Source organism: Mesoplodon densirostris, chromosome 5, assembly GCF_025265405.1.
Source record: "Mesoplodon densirostris isolate mMesDen1 chromosome 5, mMesDen1 primary haplotype, whole genome shotgun sequence".
NCBI lineage: Eukaryota > Metazoa > Chordata > Mammalia > Artiodactyla > Ziphiidae > Mesoplodon > Mesoplodon densirostris.
Genome location: NC_082665.1, coordinates 119,488,459 through 119,508,125, shown reverse-complemented (window position 1 = coordinate 119,508,125; position 19,667 = coordinate 119,488,459). Strand labels below are relative to the sequence as shown.

Below are 19,667 nucleotides of genomic sequence, written 5' to 3'. Positions count from 1 at the left end.
CAAGCAGAACCAGCTCCCACCTGCCGGCTCAGCACGAGGGAAGCCGTGCTGGCCACGGCTGTGCACTGTCCAGCAAGCCACCCCAGTGGAGGTGGCCAAGGCAGACCGGCATGTACAACATGGGCGTGGGAGTGGAGGGTACTGAAGAGCCGGGCCAGGCAGCAGTCTTCCTAGAGAGCCAAAGAGTGAGGCTTGGAGGTGCACCATTTCATTTTTAAATGTAGAACAAAGAATTAAAATGTGCCACATGTCACTTTATTTTCTAAAATGTATTTTCTCTCTATCGGCCTGACTTCTCCAGCAATAAAATCATTTTGGCATGACACTCATCTCACATAAATGAAAATATAATCCAAGAAAATGGTATTGTAGGAAGTTTAAGCCAAGCAAATGCTTGACAGTACCTTGTTTAAATTAAGTTGTCATGCTGTTTAGCTTTTTACAGTAATGCAGCTCTGTGTCTCCACAGAGCCTTGTGCAATGATGAATGTTTTGGAAGAAACAGGCGAGGAGGTGGGAAAGGAAGAGGCCCCGAGCTGCCTGCCTGCAGGCTAAGGAGTCAGGAGGTGAGGAAATGGAGGTGATGAGAAGATCCACTCTCAGGGGAAGCTTGGAGATGATGTAAGAGATATGACACAGAGGTTTGAGATGTAAGGATGACATATGACATAGTGGTTTGAGTGGAGGGGAGGACGTGCCAGGTGAAAAACACCAGACTAAAGGAAAGTCTGCATCCTGAACATGAGGGCCCCAGCACTGTCCCCCACCTCCACCCTGCTCTCAGGACTGTGGGAGCCAGGCGTGCCCCTGGCAGGAGACTGGAGAACTTTCTGGAGAATATGAACTGCACCAGAGGAAAGACCTACAGAAACTGACATTTGGGAGACTTCTGATGAAAGAGCCCACTTTGCCACAGGATCACCCCACAGTGATGCCCTCCTGCCAACCGCCACCCACTCTGCACGTAGAACTTCGAATCAGCCTTTCAGGGCCTCTTTCTTAAAAATGAAGGAACGACCAAGGACTATAAGAGAGCTTTGAAGAAAGCTTGCAGCAGTTAACTCAGAAAACAAAACAGGATCTAACAGAAACAAAGAAGCCTGGAAAAAAACAGATGATATAGAGAGCAGAACAAAATTTCAAAAGAAAATAAAACCCCTATAATTTATAGGTTGAAAGAGTCAAAAGGAGATATTATAACCATAAAACAAGAACAGGATATGATTTTAAAATTAACAGAGAACAACAAAGAGCTCTTGGAAATTAAGGATAGCCAAAACAAAAAATTCAGTTAAAAGGTTGTAAGTAAAGGTGAGGAACTCTCCCATAAAGTAGGGAGGAAAAAAACGAATAAACTATCGAAGAAAGATTAGAAATATAATGATAACAGAAGGTTCAAACCAGGCGCTCCAATATCCATCCAACTAGCCAGAATTCAAGAAAATTTTAAAAAACAAAGCCAGAGAAAACAAAGGAGAAACTGTCACAGAAATCACTGAAAATTCCAAATGGAAAGTGCCTAGCCCAATTAATAAAAAATTTCACTATGCAATTTTAAATCTCAGGGTAAAGGGAAGATCTTTAGCACTCTGAGGAGAAGAGACAGGTTACCTACCAAGAGGAGAAATCAGAATGACACCAACTCCTAGATGCTGCTGAATGGTAGAAGGTAGAGCAACAATGACTTCAAAATTCATCATTCATGTTTATTTCCCCACAGCAAGCAATCCTCTGGCACTTCAGCGTGGTATCCCACAATTCAACTTAATTCGGACACTATCTACCTGGAGACAGCATGAGGTCCCACAACTAAGGGCTCCATCCTACAAGACTGTCCCCTCCCCTTCAGATGGCACTCTCAAGTCCAGGCTGTCTGTCACCTGTGCTTCTGACCCACAGGCTATAGATTGGAGGTTCCAAAGGTCCCTTCCTTGGGTTCAGTTAATTTGCCAGAGTGGCTCACAGAACTCAGAGAAACATGTTTCTTAGTAGATCACCGGTTTATCACAGACGGATATAACTCAAGAACAGTCAGATGGAAGAGACGCACAGGGCAAGGTACGGAGCTTCCATGCTCTCTCTGAAAGCCGCTGTCCCCTCATCTCCATGTGTTTGCCAACCCAGAAGCTCTTCACACCCAGTCCTTTAAGGTTTTTATGGAGGTTTCACTACACAGGCACGACTGATTAGATCACTGGTCACTGGCGTTTGAACTCAATCTCCAACCACTCTTCTCTCCCCTGAGGTGGGAGAGCGAGGGGGCCTGAAAGTTCCAACCCCCAGATCACAAGGTTGGCGCCACTGGCAACCAGCCCCCATCCTGAGGCGCTTTCCAAAAGTCACCTCATTAACATAAAAAAAAAGATAACTTATGGTTCTCATCACTGGAAATTCTAAGGTTTTTTAGGAGCTCTATGTCAGGAACGGATGAAAACCAAATATATACATATCTTATTATAAATCACAATATTACATAAGGGAAAATGATTTTCAGCCTACATTTTTATATCTCCTACCAATCACATGTGAAAGTGGAAAAGTGACACATTCCATTGTAGACAGAAGAGGATGATCTGGGATCCAGACAACAGGGACCAATACCACGGAGCAGGGAAGGCAAGTACCAGTATAACAGCTGTGATCAGGCCCGAGGCTGTCCATCCAGGAGAAGGACAATGAGGAGGGAGTCTCCAAGAGAAAACATAACATAGGGAGCACTGAGGAAAATGCCTATAAGTATTTGAAAGCTCTACAGAGAATTTTTTAGAATAGCGATAATCACCTAGAAAAGAAAGCAAATGAAAAAATGGAATGTTGTGGGTTGACTGGTGGCCCCCCAAAAGATATGCCCACGTCCTAATGCTGGGAACCTGTGAATGGGACCTTATATGGAAAGAAAAAAAGGTCTATGCAGATATAATTAAGGCTCTTGAGATGAGATTATCCTGGATTTAAGTTGGACCTATTTCCACTGACAAGTTTTCCTTATAAGATACACACAGAGGAGAGGTAAGAGGAAGAGAAGGCCATGTGAAGACAGAGGCAGAGACTGGAGTGATGCAGCCAAAAGCCAAGGAACTCCTGGAGCCATCAGAAGCTAGAAGAGACAAGGAAGCATTCTCCTCCACAGGCTTTGAAGGGAGTGCGGCCCTGCCAACACCTTGATTTCAGACTCTTAGCCTCCGAAACTGTGAGGGAATAAATTTCTATTGTTTTAAGTCACCAAGTTTGTGGCAATTTGTTAAAGCAGCTTTAAGAAACTAATACACGGAGTAAATTTAATTTTAGGAAAAGCTGAAAAATATACAAAAAGAAAGCAGAGTACACGATATGACTCAAAAATTAGTATTTTTATTCTCCATATTACTTTACTACATATAAAAATTAATTTTAAAAGAACAAATGACATGTTAGGAAAATTTTTTCAACATATGTAACAAACATTGTCTAGCACTGATATAAAGCTAAACAAATATTTGTTTTATGTTAAATTAATTGCTAAGGTAGAAGAGCTATAAATCATTAAAAAAGAAAACCTAAAGGAAAAACAGGGAAAGAGTACAGATAATTCAAAAAAAAAAATACAAGTGGCAATAAAAATATGAATAATATTACCCTCATTAATGATTTAAGAAAAGCAAATTTTTATTTATTTATTTATTTATTTATATTTTTTTATTTTTTTGCGGTATGCGGGCCTCTCACTGTTGTGGCCTCTCCCGTTGCGGAGCACAGGCTCCGGACGCGCAGGCTCAGTGGCCATGGCTCACGGGCCCAGCCGCTCCGCGGCATGTGGGATCCTCCTGGACCGGGGCACAAACCTGTGTCCCCTGCATCGGCAGGTGGACTCTCAACCACTGCGCCACCAGGGAAGCCCCGAAAAGGAAATTTTAAAAAAGAGCACAATTTTTGCCCATCACGTGGCAGAAATTTAAAAGATTGAACATATCCAATACTGTCAAGGGTTTGGGGAATCAATAACTCTTACATACAGTTACTGGGAGTTCAGAGTGGAAAAATATTATCTCAAGGCCATTTGGTAGAACCCCCTAAAATTTTAAATGTGCTTGATCAATGTCCTATGAGTTCTATTGATAAGCCTTGATCCTCCAGGAATAATCCTTCAAATTTTGTACAAGGATATTCATGTCAGCAACTTATAACAACAACAAACTGGAAAAACCTAAATATCCATCAATAAATTAATGTTTTATATGGAATATGGAATACTAGGCAGGCATTAAAAAAAAAATGAGGGAATCCTAAATGTACTGACATTGCAGGGTGTCCATGATATGTTATTGGTTGGGAGAGAAAGAGCAGCAAAACAATGTAGAATTACATTTTTACAAAGAACTATGTTTACATGTTTATGTATGTGCACATGTGCGTATGTGCTTGTACATGTATAGAAAATAGACTGGAAAGATGTTCACCAATCTCCCTCTGGGGATGGCAGTACAAAAATGGAATAAGGGGAAAGAGCTTTCACTTTTTACTTTATATTTCAAATTAAAAAAAATTTTTTACGACATAAAAACATTAATTTTGTCTTTGAAATAAAAGAAAAAATAAAATTTGACAAGTGTATTTAATTTGTTTTCTGATTTTAAAATTAACTGTTGTGGTTTTGAAATGTGTCTGCAAATTCTTTGATACTTCTCCATTCAAAAGGTGGAAACTAAATTCCCTCCCTTTGAATGAGGGCCTAAGTAACTCATTTCTAACAAATAGCTTGTGGTAAAAGTGCTGCTATGTGATTTCTGAGGCTAGATCATAAAAAGGATAACGCATTCTCTCTCTCTCTCTCTCTCTCTCTCTCCCTCCCTCCCTCCCTCCCTCGCTCTCACGCTCTCACTCTCTTATTTGTTCTTGAGGAATCCGGTCACCCCATGACTTGAGGACACTTAAGCAGCACTCTGGAAAGGACCACATGGAGAGGAACTGAAGCCTCCTGCCAACAACCAATAAAACTTGCCAGTCAGATCCACCAGCTCCAGTTAAGCCTTCATATGTCCGCAGCCCCTGAACCTCATGAGAAACCCTGAGCCAGAACCATTGACCAAGCTATACCCGAATTCTTGGCCCACAGAAAAGGCAAGAAATAATAAGTGTTTATTGTTGTTCTGTGCCACTAAATTTGGGGGTAATCTGTTCAACAGCAATAGCAATGAATACCTACCAATCTCCCTCTGGAGAGTAGAAGTGGGGAAATGGAGGGTTTGTTTTTTTTCACTTCCTACATTTTTACTTTATACATTTAAGATTGTTTGGATCTTTTTTTTTTTTTTTTTTTTTTTTTCTTTTTGCGGTATGCGGGCCTCTCACTGTTGTGGCCTCTCCCGTTGCGGAGCACAGGCTCCGGATGCGCAGGCCCAGCGGCCATGGCTCACGGGCCCAGCCGCTCCGCGGCATATGGGATCCTCCCAGACCGGGGCACGAACCCGTATCCCCTGCATCGGCAGGCGGACTCTCAACCACTGCGCCACCAGGGAGGCCCTGTTTGGATCTTTAAAGTCATTTATATTTAAGGAAAGGGAAAGGAATAAAGTTAGACTTTAAAGTATTTCAAAAACTTTTTTTTCCTGACCTTAAAAATAACACTAGTGAAAAAGGACAAAGTTGGAGGACTGACACTACCCACCTCCAAGACTCACTATAAAGATATAATAATCATAAAAGAGTGGTACTGGAGAACAGATAAATAGAGCAATAAAACAGAACAAAGAGCCCAGAAATAGACTCACACAAATACAGGTAACTGATCTTTGACAAAGGAGCAAAGGCAATTCAATGAAAACAGGATAGTCTTTTTAACAAACGGTGCTGGAACGACTGAACATCCACATGCCAAAAAAAAAAAAAAAAAAATCTAGATATTCACTGTATATTTTCCACAAAAATTAACTCAAAATGGATCACAGACCTAAATGTAAAACACAAAATTATAAACCTTCTAGAAGATAACACAGAAGAAAATCTAGGTGATTTTGGGTTTAGTAGTGAGTTTTTAGGTACACCACCAAGAGCATAATCCAAGAAAGAAAAAAACTGATGTTAGACTTCATTACAATTAGAAACTTCTGCTCTGCAAAAGGCTCTGCTAAAAGAATGAAAAGACAAGCCACAGACTGTGAAAAATATTTGTAAAACGTATATCTGATAAAGGGCTTATATCCAAAATATAAAAAGACTTCTTAAAACTCAACAATAAGAGGACAACCCAATTAAAAAATGGGACCTCACCAAAAATGATATAGATGTCAAATAAGCATATGAAAACATGCTCAATATCATATATCCTAGGGAATTACAAATTAAAGTAACAATGAGATATTACTATGCCCCTATCAGGATGGCTAAGATCCAAGAAACTGACACCACCAAATGCTGACGAGGATGTGGAGCAATAGGAACTCCCATTTGTTGCTAGTGGAATGCAAAACAGTACAGCTACTTTGGAAGACAGTTTGGCAGTTTCTTACAAAGGCAAATATAGTCTTATCATATGATCTAGCAACCATGCTCCTAGGCATTTATTCAAATGGGTTTAAAAGTTACATCTTCGGGTGGGAGGGAGGGAGACACAAGAGGGAAGAGATATGGGAACATATGTATACGTATAACTGATTCACTTTGTTATAAAGCAGAAACTAACACACCATTGTAAAGCAATTATACTCCAATAAAGATGTAAAAAAAGTTACATCTTCATTAAAAACCTGCACACAAATGTTTATAGAAGTCTTATTCATAATTGCCAAAAGCTGAAAGCAACAAAAATGTCCTTCATTAGGTGAATGGACCAAAACCAAAAAACAAACTGTAGTACACCTACACAATGGAATATTACTCAGTAATAGAAAGATATGAGCTATCAAGGCACACGCACACACAAAAACAAAACAAAAAACATGGAGAAACCTTGAATGCATAATGCTTAGTGAAAAAAAGCCAGGCTGAAAAGGCTCTATACTGTATGATTTCAACTATATGACGTTCTGGGAAAGGCAAAATTATAGAGGCAATAAAAAGATCAGTGGTTTCCAGGAGTTCGGGACTAGGGGTAGGGCACGGGGGTGAAATATATGGAGCCCAGGAATTTTTAAGGCATTAAAACTATTCTGTATGATACCGTAACGATGGATACATATCATTATATATTTGTCAAAACCCGAAGAACTACACAACACAAAGGATGAATCCTCATCTAAACCATGAATTTTAATTAATAATAATGTGTTACTATTGGTTCACCAATTATAACAAACGTATCACACTGATGCAAGGTTTTATAGGGGAAACAGGTAGGGAAAGGAGAGAGAAAGGATATGGGGACTTCTGTACTCTGTGCTAATTTTCTATAAACCTAAAACTGTTCTAAAAACTGAAGTCTATTATTTTTTTTTTAAATAGCACTAACTAATTGAAGGAAAAGTAGAAACAAGGTAATACAGCCACCCATAATCTCAGCAGAAAGATGACCACCGTTAACACTTGGGCTTAGTTCCTTCCAGTCTCTCTTCCAGTTTTTTTTTTTTTTCAAATGTCTACATGTATGTCATTTTCTAAAAGAGTTGAAATAATTCTGCTAAACCCATTCTGAAGGTTTATGGTCTAGTTTCAGTTGGGATTTTTAACTGCAAAGAAAGTAGCCCATATAAAACACCAGTGATACCAAAAACAGATTCTAGAGGGGCCAGTTACTATGGGAATAATTGAAAATAAATTTCATTTCACACTACACCCTGGTAATGTACTGACCAGAAGGAAAGAGAAATATTTGGAGTAAGTCAGAAGAGCAGCCAAGAAAACTTCTAATCAAGAAGGCAAATACGACAGCCTACTGAGGTTTCAAAGAAGCCAGTAGCATCACCCTGCAATTTAACTACTTATGCTCTTGCAGCAACCATGTCAGCAGGCGGAAAGGACCCAGGCATGAAGTCTGGAGGACGCTCTCTCGCGCGCTCTCGCTCCCTCTCTCCTTCACTGACAGTTTGATGGCCAAACAGCCAGCAGGTCTCTCTCAGGATGTGGGCTGTCTCTGCAGCGTGGTGCAAAGCCAGGAAAAAAATCACTCCTTCCCCCCAATGGAGATGCTCCAAATGTTCAGCAAGCTGCAAGGCTCAGGCTGGAGTGATCAGGCTGGACACTGCATTGGCCCTTAGCACTGGAGTGGGCCCTGGGGGCCCCCCGATGTACAGGGGTTAACACTTTAGATGCTAGATCATGGGGCAGTCTGGAGGTTCTGGGGGACGGACCAGGATGCCAGAGGGTAGGGGGCACGCAGGGAGCTCAGATGAGTGACTTTTCCCACAGAAGAATCTTAATAGATGAAAAAGCAATAAAGCCAGATGAGGGTGTACCAATTGAACTGTCACCTTCCCGCAACCAACACTTTTATGAAAGACGGGACTGTTTAGAACACACCCCAGGGGCAGCCTTGAAGGGGAAAAGAAGTGCCACTATCATAGAAAGACAGTGGTAGTGTTCCCACCTCAGGAAAGAGCTCAGCTTTACAGTCAAACAGATCCAGTTTCACACCCAGATCTGCCATGCGTTACTACAAATTATATAATCCCCGCTTTCCTCATCTGTTAAATGGGTGTAACTGTTCCTCCCCCATGAGGTTATGATAATGAGATAAGCCCTGTGAGGTGCTAGCCAAAATGCCTGGCATAGAAGTGCTCATCCAATACAGCGGCCATCGCCACCACCACCACCATTAGAGGTGGCTGGTCTGTGCTCTTGATCTCTTTCCTTTTTCTTTGTTAACACAGCTGGTGGCCCCAGCTCCCTTCCTCTGTCCATATTCCAATGTAGATGCCTAGTCACTATTGCCATAAAAAAACAAAGTACCCAAAGTGTGAAATATCAGGCAGTTATCTTTTTCCTACAGCATCCCAGGGATAGTTCCGTACTCTGGAGAGAAACAAAGACTTTTGATGCCAAACCACCCCAAATCACAAAGCTATAAAATTATGGACACTTTGGGTAATAGTGTCTCATTCAAAGCATAGGATTTAGGATTAGAGTTGCCAGGTATCCTCAAGGCTGCAGAAAATCCAGGGTTAGAGTAAACAGTGATTGATTGATTATCAATATATGACACCATTTCCAAATGGTGCAAAAGAATACCCTGCTGTTTATTTTCTTTCTTTAAGCTTAATAGATTCATATTTTTGTTTTGAAAAAACTTAATATTGAACATATATCTGTCCCGCTATCAAACACAAAACAATCAAACACATATCTGTCCCGCTCTCCCAGAAATGACAATTGTTAACATTTGTTATGTTTGCATCAAGTCCTTTTTTAAAAAGAAATAAAATATGACAGATAAAATTAAAATCTATTTCCTTCCCTACTCCCAAATCTATTTCTTGCGTATAATCACTATCATGAATTGATCTTTGTCAAATCCAGTTCTACTTAATTCTGGCCTTTATCTAAATTTTCTTGTTTGTTTTTTTTTAACGGCAAGTAAATAAAAAGAAACATGGGCAATGTGCCCAGTGAAGATGTCTATGTGAGGAGGGGCTTTCTGGCCTCTGAAACTGCACCATGACACACCCCTCAGCTGCTCAGGAACAGCACACACTCACTGCAGGTAAAGGCTACTGGGGGTCGTCTTGCAAACCCAGACCTACAAACATCTAGAAAGCAGTGCAGACCCCCATAAGGCCATCTGCTGAACTCCAAAAGGCTTACCTGGGTCCAGGTGTGTGAAAGAGCCCACCACAAAGTCCAGCGTGGACACGGCCAGCAGGAGCAACAGCAGCAGCTGGAGGCGGATTATCCATTTGACACCTGCTAGGTTAATCCCCAGCAAGGCCAGAAGCACCGCAACTGAAATTCCTCGCACGGCCCAGAGATTCCTGAGGCTCAGCAGATCTGAGATGGATTCAGCGAAGCCAGTGATATACATGGCACCTGCAACACACTGACAGGCAATTTGAGGTAGGAAGAGTCAGCAAGAGAAAAAAGCATCAGGGCTGCCCGGCACCGAGGACCCTGCTCACCTTTGGAATTCAACACCCAGGAACTATCATGGGGGTTAAATGAGCCCTTCCTGCTCAGGAGTCCTGCCTGGGGCCCCCTTTCTTCTCGTCTACATCTCTCCCACCATCCAGAGGGGAGAATGATTGTCGGTGGTAACTAAGATGAAAAGATTATGGAAGGAAGAAGATGGGATTCTGGGCCAAGGAGACCTATAGACGCCCCTGTGAAGAACTAATAGAGGACAGGAGCACAAGGGGGAGTCCCATCTCAAAGCCTTAGAAGGGCACTGAAGCAAAGCCCAGTTTTTTCTCTATTTCTTTGCATGTCACTATTATTATTTTTTTATTTTTTATTTTTTTATTTTTTGCAGTACGTGGGCCTCTCACTGTTGTGGCCTCTCCCATTGCGGAGCACAGGTTCCAGACACGCAGGCTCAGCGGCCATGGCTCATGGGCCCAGCCGCTCCACGGCATGTGGGATCTTCCCGGACCGGGGCACGAACCCGTGTCCCCTGCATCGGCAGGCAGACTCTCAACCACTGCACCACCAGGGAAGCCCTATTTTTTAAATTACCTAAAACTTAGAAATAAGAAAAAAAAAAAGTGGGCAGCACATCCTTCCAATGTCATATGGAACAAAGGCTACCCAAGGACTATCTAAGTGAATGTACTTAGTTCTACTCACTGTTTACTACTGATTAAATGTATTAAATGTCCCAGACTTAGTGAAGTGACATGTTAACTTATGGATTTTTTTCTTCCTGTAGAGATGTACGGAACTCCTGCGTGGTGGAACAGATAACACAAAAGATTAGGGTTTGTGGTCCTGTAAGACATTAACCGGTTTTGTATCTAACCTAGCAATCTTATCCTTATATTTATTTATGAACTTGCTGAACTAGGAATTTATGGATTTGATCCATCGAGGGTCCATACCTCGCTTCTCAACCTTAACATCTTACTGGCTCCTCCACTAACTAGTGAGTTAAATAAACCCTTTGGCACATGTTTATTTTATATTTGCCTGAGAGTCATGATGTTACCTCTTAAAAAACCTGAGACATAATTTCAAATAAATATTTGAAAATAACACCAACCTCATTTTCCATAGTTCCTCAGCCCCCTTCTCTTATCGGGTTGGTCCCTTTACCCTCCCCCAGGGCCAGCAGGGCACTCTCATCACTGTCGCTCTGCACTTGTTGCTCTCTCAGGAAACAAATTCTACTCAAACCTCAGTCAAGCTCCTCCTTTTCCATGAAGCCTTTCCTCATCCCCTGTTTTTGAATAAATACTATGCATACTGCTGGTACCTTGCAATTAATTATCTGGCTCTGTATTCTATTATTATTTCATGCATATAAGTTTGTCCCCCCCCCCAAGAATGCAAACATCTTTAAAAAAATTTTATGCTGATTGCGCCTTCTAAAATCTCCTGCATTTGCTAACTAGGTTGCAAGCAATCTATAAATACTTTATGATACGTTGACTGTATGAAAAATGCTCCAGGAAGCAGACACCATTAAATTCTAGTCCTTTTATATAAAGACAAGAAGGCTTATAGGATTTCTGTGTTTGAGGGGAGCTCACGAAGGAGGCTCCATTCTTCACTGAGATCAGCTCACTTTGCAGCTAGACAGAGCATCACTGTCGGTATTCCCCAAATTTAGAGTAGGCATTTCTGTCTGTATTTGGGTGAGGGGGGAAGCCCAATAAATGTAGGGGAAAGACAATCAGAGGAGAGAGGGAGGGAGGAAGACAGAGAGAGAGAGAGAGACAGGAATCTATATTTTTCTGCATTCACCTCAGAATTCAAACTTACTCTTGACTAAATGCCAAGAGTGTGATGGTGACAATGATGCAATTTCATCAGTATTTGGCCAGATCAACAGGACTCCTCATGGTCAGATATATCTGAGTTTTATAAACAAATGTTAAAAATGTAGTAGTGGGGCTTCCCTGGTGGCGCAGTGGTTGAGAGTCCGCCTGCCGATGCAGGGGACACGGGTTCATGCCCTGGTCCGGGAAGGTCCCACATGCAGCGGAGTGGCTGGGCCCGTGAGCCATGGCCGTTGAGCCTGCGCGTCCAGAGCCTGTGCTCCACAACGGGAGAGGCCCGCGTACCGCAAAAAAAAAAAAAAAAAAAAAAGAATGTAGTACTGATTATTGTTTGTACAGGCATCACTTTCCCAGGTGTCTGAGGTCTCTCACATGCAGAGGGTGATGCCAGAACTTGAATATGACTGTTTGCACCTGGAGCTTCCAAACCGATTACTGAAGTAACCTCAGTAGCGCCCCTCTCTCAGGTTTGTACCTAAAATCACTTTTTAGCCCAAAGGTGCCAGTAACAAAAAAAGTAAAAGCTCTGGAGGATATGTGACAAGAGCACGGTGGTCGGAAGCATAGCCTATGAAACCAAACTACCTAAGGCCAAATGCTGTGGCTCCCAGCCTTAGCTGTGTGACTTGGGAAAGTGTTTCAACCTCTCTGTGGCTCATGTCTGCCTCTGTGAAACACAGATAATAATAGTACTTACTTCAAAAGGTTATTGTGAGGAATGGAGAGCCCAGAAATAAACCCACACACCTACATTCAATTAGCCTTCAACAAAGGAGGCAAAAATATACAAGGGGAAAAAGGACACTCTCTTCAGCAAGTGGTGTTGGGAAAGATGGACAGCCGCATGTAAATCAATGAAGTTAGAACATCCCCTCTCACCTTACACAAAAATAAACTCAAAATGGCTTAAAGACTTAAACATAAGACATGATACCATAAAACTCCTAGAAGAGATCATAGATGAAATATTCTCTGACATAAATCATACAAATGTTTTCTTAGGTCAGTATCCCAAGGCAACAGAAATAAAAACAAAAATAAACAAACAGGACCTAATCAAACTTACAAGCTTTTGCACAGCGAAGGAAACTATTAGCAAAATGAAAAGACAACCTACAGAATGGGAAAAAATATTTGCAAATGATGTGATCAACAAGGGCTTAATTTCCAAAATATACAAACAGCTCATACAACTCAACAACAAAAAAAACAAACAATGCAATCGAAAAATGGGCAGAAGACCTAAACAGACATTTCTCCAAAGAAGAAATACAAATAGCCAATAAGCACATGAAAAGATGCTCAAATCACTAATTATTAGAGAAATGCAAACCAAAACTACAATGAAGTACCACCTCACAATGGTCAGAATGGTTATCATTAAAAACTCTACAAATAACATATGCTAGAGAGGATGTGGAGAAAAGGGAAACCTCCTACACTTGGTGGGAATATAAGTTGATGTAGCCACTATGAAAAACAGTATGGAGGTTCCTCAGAAAACTAAAAACAGAATTACCATATGATCCAGCAATCCCACTCCTGGGGATATACCCAGACAAAACTCTAATGCAAAAAGAAATATGCACCCCTATTTTCACAGCAGCACTATTCACAATAGCCAAGACATGGAAACAACCTAAATGTCCATCAACACATGAATGGATAAAGAAGATGTGGTACATATATACAATGGAATACTACTCAGCCATAAAAAAGAATGAAATAATGCCATTTGCAGCAACATGGATGGACTTAGAGGTTATCATACTAAGTGAAGTAAGTCAGAAAGAGAAAGACAAATAATATCACTTATATGTGCAATCTCAAATATGACACAAATGAACCTATCTACAAAACAGAAACAGACTCACGGACATAGAGAACAGACTTGTGGTTGCCAAGGGGGAGGTGATTGAGGGAGGGATGGAGTGGGAGGCTGGGGTTAGCAGATGTAAGCTATAATATACAGGTCCTACTGGATAAAGGTCCTACTGTATAGCACAAAGAACTAAACTCAATATCCTATGATAAACCATAATGGAAAAGAATATTAAAAAAAAAAGAATGGATGTGTATATGTGTGTATACATACACACACACACACACAACTGAATCACTTTGCTGTACAGCAGAAGTTAACACACTATTGTAAATCAACTATACTTTCAATTAAAAAAAGAGAATTTAAATAGCAACAAAAAGAAGAAGAAGAAACCACCTTTTAAAAAAAAGGTTATTGTGAGGATTAAATTAGATCATTCGTGTAAAGTCCTAGAACAATACCTGGCTCATAGTTAGAGTTGGAGAAGTAAGAGCTATTGGCATTATCATTATTACTTTATTATTAGCTACTGATGTAAAGGAAACAGTAGTCAGCCATGAATTTCATAAAATACTTTGTTAATGCTAAGTAGATGATGGTAATGTCACTGGAAATTTGCAACATAAGTTGTAAGTAAGGATTCTTGAAACTGAAGGGACTTACTTTTAAGGGAAAGCTATAACAGCCCAAAATTAAACCACCTTTTCAAAATCTAAGGATTTGGGGGCAAGAGGTAAGGGTAATTATGGAATGTAGGTAAGTAAAAGTATCATAGAGATTTTATATTTGGTATGTGGAGGAGCTAACAAGTGATGTTTTTGTTTGGGAAGTATAGAAAAAGTATAATTATAGCTTCTAAAAGTAGATAATAACTACCCACAGAATGAAAAGCATAGTATCAATAGAACTTCCAAATCAACGAGGGGGAAAATACAACAGAAATAAATTTGAGCCACATTGGCAAAATATGGAGAAATATTTTAAATTTCAAATTATCTAGAAAGTAATAAAAAGGATTGATTCTAAAACTTGGGAAGCACATTAATCCTGCATTCAGAAGGGGAAAAAAGTATAATTCTAAATGTTTATATTAGTTTAAAAATGCATTAGTTTAAAAATACATGAACAAAGTATTAACTTAAGAAGTGACTTTAAAAATCATTATAAATAAAAAGACAGTAGGAAGAAGTATTTAATAAAAGCATATATGAAATTAATGAAATAAAAGAAAAAAATGAAAGGATATAAAGAACAAAAGCTGATTTTTTTTGAGATCAATAAAATACATAAACACCTGGCAACCTGATTAAGAGGAAAAGAGAAAGTGCAAAATTACAGACTTTTAGAAATGAGCAAAGGAATAAAACTACTCTTACATAAGAGAGGAAAAAAATGACTAGAGAAAGAATGTGCCACGAATTACCGTACATCCATATTATACAATACTAAGCAACTACTTTAAAAGCATGGATTCAAAGCATTGACCTAGAAGAATGTCTATGACTTGCTGTTCAGTGATAAATAAAAGTCATGGACTAGAGTATGAAATTTGTCCCCATTTTTTTAAAAACAAGCAAGCACTTCAAAAATCCATAAATTCATGAAGATGAGCACAGGGAAAGGTGCTGAAGAGGATGCTAGGTGTTCACACTGGTTACTGCAGGAGGGGAGGGAAACTACATTTTCTTTAAATTATCTCTGATATGCTAACTGGCTACAATGAACATCATTTTGTAATTTTAAAGCAATTTTAGAAAGGAAAATAAAAACAAACATATTGAGAGTATTATTCTGTTTATGCAAAAACTGTATCTGGGCACACAGAGCACAGTGCATCTAGGATGCAAGGCTCCCCAACAGCCGGCTCTCAGCCAGTGAGCTCGGGCCTGGCCCAGGCTCCGGCCTCCCCTCAGGAAAGGTATGGACAACAGCGGCTGCCAGCCCTTCCCCAGAGCAATCCAACCACCCTAGACGTGGTCTCCCTTCCAACCATGAAGCTCCTCTTCATTGGAAAACATCCCTTTCGATTTGTTTAATGTATAAACCTCCCCAGAATTTATTATATTAAAATATTTTTTTTATCTGCTCTTAAAGTTTATAATCACAGGCATTCGTTTTCCTCTTTCGTCCTCTACAGAGAACTTCTAACCCTCTGCCACAGGAAGCAGGGGGTGTCACCCGCTATATTTTCAGGGTGTAACGCCTCCCTTCCAGGGCCTCTGTTTTTAAAAAATTGCATTTTCACAATCATAGGCAATTTCCTTTCCATCTTTGGGTACCTACCTAGAAAACCAGAGTTGTTCCTCCACACCCCTTCCCTTCTCACACGAAATCCCTAGTTTAAAGTTTGAATTGGTTGGCTGTATGTCCTACATATGTGTTCCCTCCCACAATGCAAACCCCAGGTCCCTGAAGGTTTTCCAGTTCTCCACTGTTTTTACAGAGTCTAACAAAGAGCAGGTAAGCCATGAATAAATGCTTTTAGACAGGACAGTGCAAGCTGAAGCTGGATGTTCTGGCGTCCAGGGTAAGCAGCCCCAAAGAAGTGCTCAGGTGAGTGGGGCAGGGAGTGAGGAGAGACCCCAGTTCATCGCCTCCTCCACTGGCCCAGGGGTCTGACCCCACACTACAGGCCCAGCACCAACGTCTCAGAGAGATGAATGGGGAAGGGTTTGGGAGGATGCAAGGAAATGGAAAGATTTTGTAAGCTTTAAAAATCATTATTTTAAGCGTCTGTATCTCCTAAACGTTGATGCTCTGGGGCAAGGGCCGGCAAACTTTGGCCCTCTGACCAAATCCTGCTGCCGCCTGCTTTGGGCGTAAGTTTGACTGGCACACAGCCACACCCGCTTCAAACTGTCTATGGCTGCTTTCACACTTACACAGCAGAGTTGAGCCACTGTGACAGAGACCTATGATACCCTCACAAAAAACTAAAACATTTACTATCTAGCCCTTTATAGAAGAAGTTTGCTGACCCTGCTCTGGGGCACAACAGGCCATCTCCTCTGGCAATTACTAAAAACACATGAGTGCATGCATGCCCTGGAATGAGGGAATTAGGGGTAATAAGAAACAGGAATAAGGACTCTCAGAAAACCCAACCACATCCTGGAAGAAAAAGATCTCAAATCAATGACATAACCTTCCACCTTAAGAAACTAGAAAAAGAAGAGTGAACTAAACCCACAGCAAGCAGAAGGAAGGAAATAATAGCGATTGGAGCAGAAATAAATGAAATAGAGGTCAGAAAAAGAATAGAGAAAAGCAACAAAACCAAAAATTGCTTCTTTGCAGACAAAACTTTAACTAGACTGACTAAGAAAAAAAGAGTGAAGACTCGAATGATTAAAATCAGGAATGAAAGGGAGGCCATTGCTACCAATCTTACAAAAACAAAAACAAAAAGATTATAAGGGAATCTATGAATGATTATATGCCAAAACATTAGATAACCCAGATAAAATGGACAAATTGCTAGAAAGACACAACCTACCAAAACTCAAGAAGAAACAGAAAATCGGAATAAGCCTATATAAGTAAAGAGACTGAATTAGTAATCAAAAGACTTCCTGCAAAGAAAAGCCCAGGACCATATGGTTTCACCACCAAACTCTACCAAACGTTTAAAGAAGAATTAACACCAATCCTTCACAAACTCTTCCCAAAAATAGAAGAGGAGAGAACACCTCCCAACTCATTCTGTGAGGCCAGCATGAACATGACACCAAAACTAGACAAAGATATCACAAGAAAGCTACAGACCAACATCCCTCATAATATATAGTCAAAAATCCTCAACAAGGGCTTCCCTTGTGGCGCAGTGGTTGAGAGTCCGCCTGCCGATGCAGGGGACACGGGTTCGTGCCCCCGTCCGGGAAGATCCCACATGCCGCAGAGCGGCTGGGCCCCTGGGTCATGGCCGCTGAGCCTGCGCATCCGGAGCCTGTGCTCCGCAACGGGAGAGGCCACAGCAGTGAGAGGCCCGCGTACCGCCAAAAGAAAAAAAAATCCTCAACGAAATACTAGCAAACTGAATCTAGTAACATATAAAAAGGATTAGCAGCCAAACCCTGATTAGAAAGCCCACCCAGCTCAACTGCAGAAGAAGCAGAGGCATGGAGAGGACACTGACCAGAGGGGCACCAATATTTCTAGCTTTTCTTAGTAAGAAGTTTTTTGATTACTAATTCAATCTCTTATGTAGGCGTATTCTGATTTTCTGTTTCTTCTTGAGTTTTGGTAGCTTGTATCTTTCTTTGTGAGCACCTTTCCTCCAAGTCACCTCACATACAGGAGGCTTCCTCTCTCTGGGAGGTGGGGAGGCCCAAACATCAGCGCTGGTCCCCTGTCTGTGGTATCTGCTTCAAGAGTGGAGTTTTTTGTCTACCCAGAGAGCAGGGAAAGTGAGGACTGCTGTTTGTCCATCTTGTAGCCTGCTTGGCTATAAAATAGCAGAGAAGTTAAAAAAAAAAATCGATATACAAATCCCCAGGGTAATGAACTGACAGTTTATTACTCACCTCCAAACTACCATGCTTAAAGATCTTTCTCCATAAAGGTAAGTGGTTTTTAAGAGGGCACCGACCATGTGTCTGCCTTCCACACATCTCTCCTACACACACACACACACACACACACACACACACACACAGCTTTGTGCTGTTGGAGAATCAGATGTATTTTTGCTACAATACCCTGCCCCTGCTGCTTTAAAAATAAAAGAAATAGACCAATACTTTCTTTGAGGAGACTCTTGTACTCTTACTTAGATTCTTTTAACTGTTTTTTCAGCCACCCACCACCCTTTGCACCATCATTAAAGCCTTTTTCAGTCCAAGAAGTGCTTACAAAGAGCTGCTTCTTAACGTCTGCATTTGCTTCCTCAGCATTAGGTCACCGTCCCTGTGTTTTAGCTAAACACGCTTCAGTACTTCTCCCTACTCAGTGGTTTTCCGAGGGCCTCCGTCCACATTAGTATTCTCCTTCTCAGACAGAGCATCCACACAGGGGCTTTCAGCCTCCCTGTTCAGGCCATCAAGCTATCAATGCGCCTAGAGCTCCGGTTCATTTGAGAACAGCCTGCTTCTAAGGAAGTCCTTGGCACAAGCAAAATGTCCCCTTTTCAGTGTAAAAGTGCCCCCGGGACCGGGCCACCCAGCTGCCACCCCGGCTCCAGACACTGCTGTGCACTCTCCCCTCCCTAGAACAGTCTGTAAGGATGGTCCCAGCCCAGACCCAGCTCCCTGGTGGAAGCAGGACTCCAGAGACAAAGGGGGTGGAAAGGAAGGAGCCCTGGACTAAGGGTCAGGGCCCTGGACTATGAGCTTGGTTCCACTCTGAGCTCCCCGCAACTGCCCACTTGCCTGTCACCAGGTCAGAGGGGAACGTGGATGAGAAGAAGGTGGCAGAAAGAAAGGCAAGGTAAGCGATTCCACTGGCCAGTGGCCTCACCTGTCCAAACACGTACAGCAGCCCGATGGCGCCTCCGGTCTGCCCGCCGAGGACCGCCGCGATCATGGAGTAGACACCGCCGGTGCCCACGTCGCAGTGCTCCCCAACCCCGATGCCGGACAGCACTGTGACTAGGGCCACCAGGGCGACGAAGGACACCAGAAACACACCCATGAGCACTCCCGTGTTTCCCTGCGGCGGAACAGCAAGGAGCCAGGTCAGGGTTAGGGCACACGGAGGGAGCACTGCCCACCGCTCCCACGCCCCCGGGGGTGGGCACGCTGGAAAAGGACAAAGGCAGGCCCACAGGAGTAAGGCCTGGAAGGGATTCCAGATGAATGTAGTGTCCCTGCAGCAAACTCTTAGAGACTTCCCAGCGCCGACAATGTCAAGTCGAAGCCACGCCATATCCTCTTGAAGCCCCTCCTGGTCTCTCCGCTCTCCACCTCCCCAGGCCCCCTCATCCCTCTGCCGACATCCCTCCCCTAGACGCACACGGCGCGCCAGCGTGAAGTCACGTGCCCCCTCGCCCCACCCACCCACCCATGCGG

At 42.0% G+C, this 19,667-nt stretch overlaps 1 protein-coding gene across 1 annotated transcript in view; it reads right to left on the bottom strand.

Annotated features, from left to right (window-relative positions):
- SLC12A8 (solute carrier family 12 member 8) overlaps positions 1-19,667 on the bottom strand; it is a 144,545-nt gene that overhangs the window by 96,938 nt on the left and 27,940 nt on the right. The window contains exons 4-5 of the mRNA XM_060100151.1: positions 19,117-19,308; positions 9,712-9,943 (exon numbers count right to left, since the gene is read on the bottom strand). Coding sequence (XP_059956134.1) covers positions 9,712-9,943; positions 19,117-19,308 — 424 coding nt within the window. The remainder of the gene's footprint in view (positions 1-9,711; positions 9,944-19,116; positions 19,309-19,667) is intronic.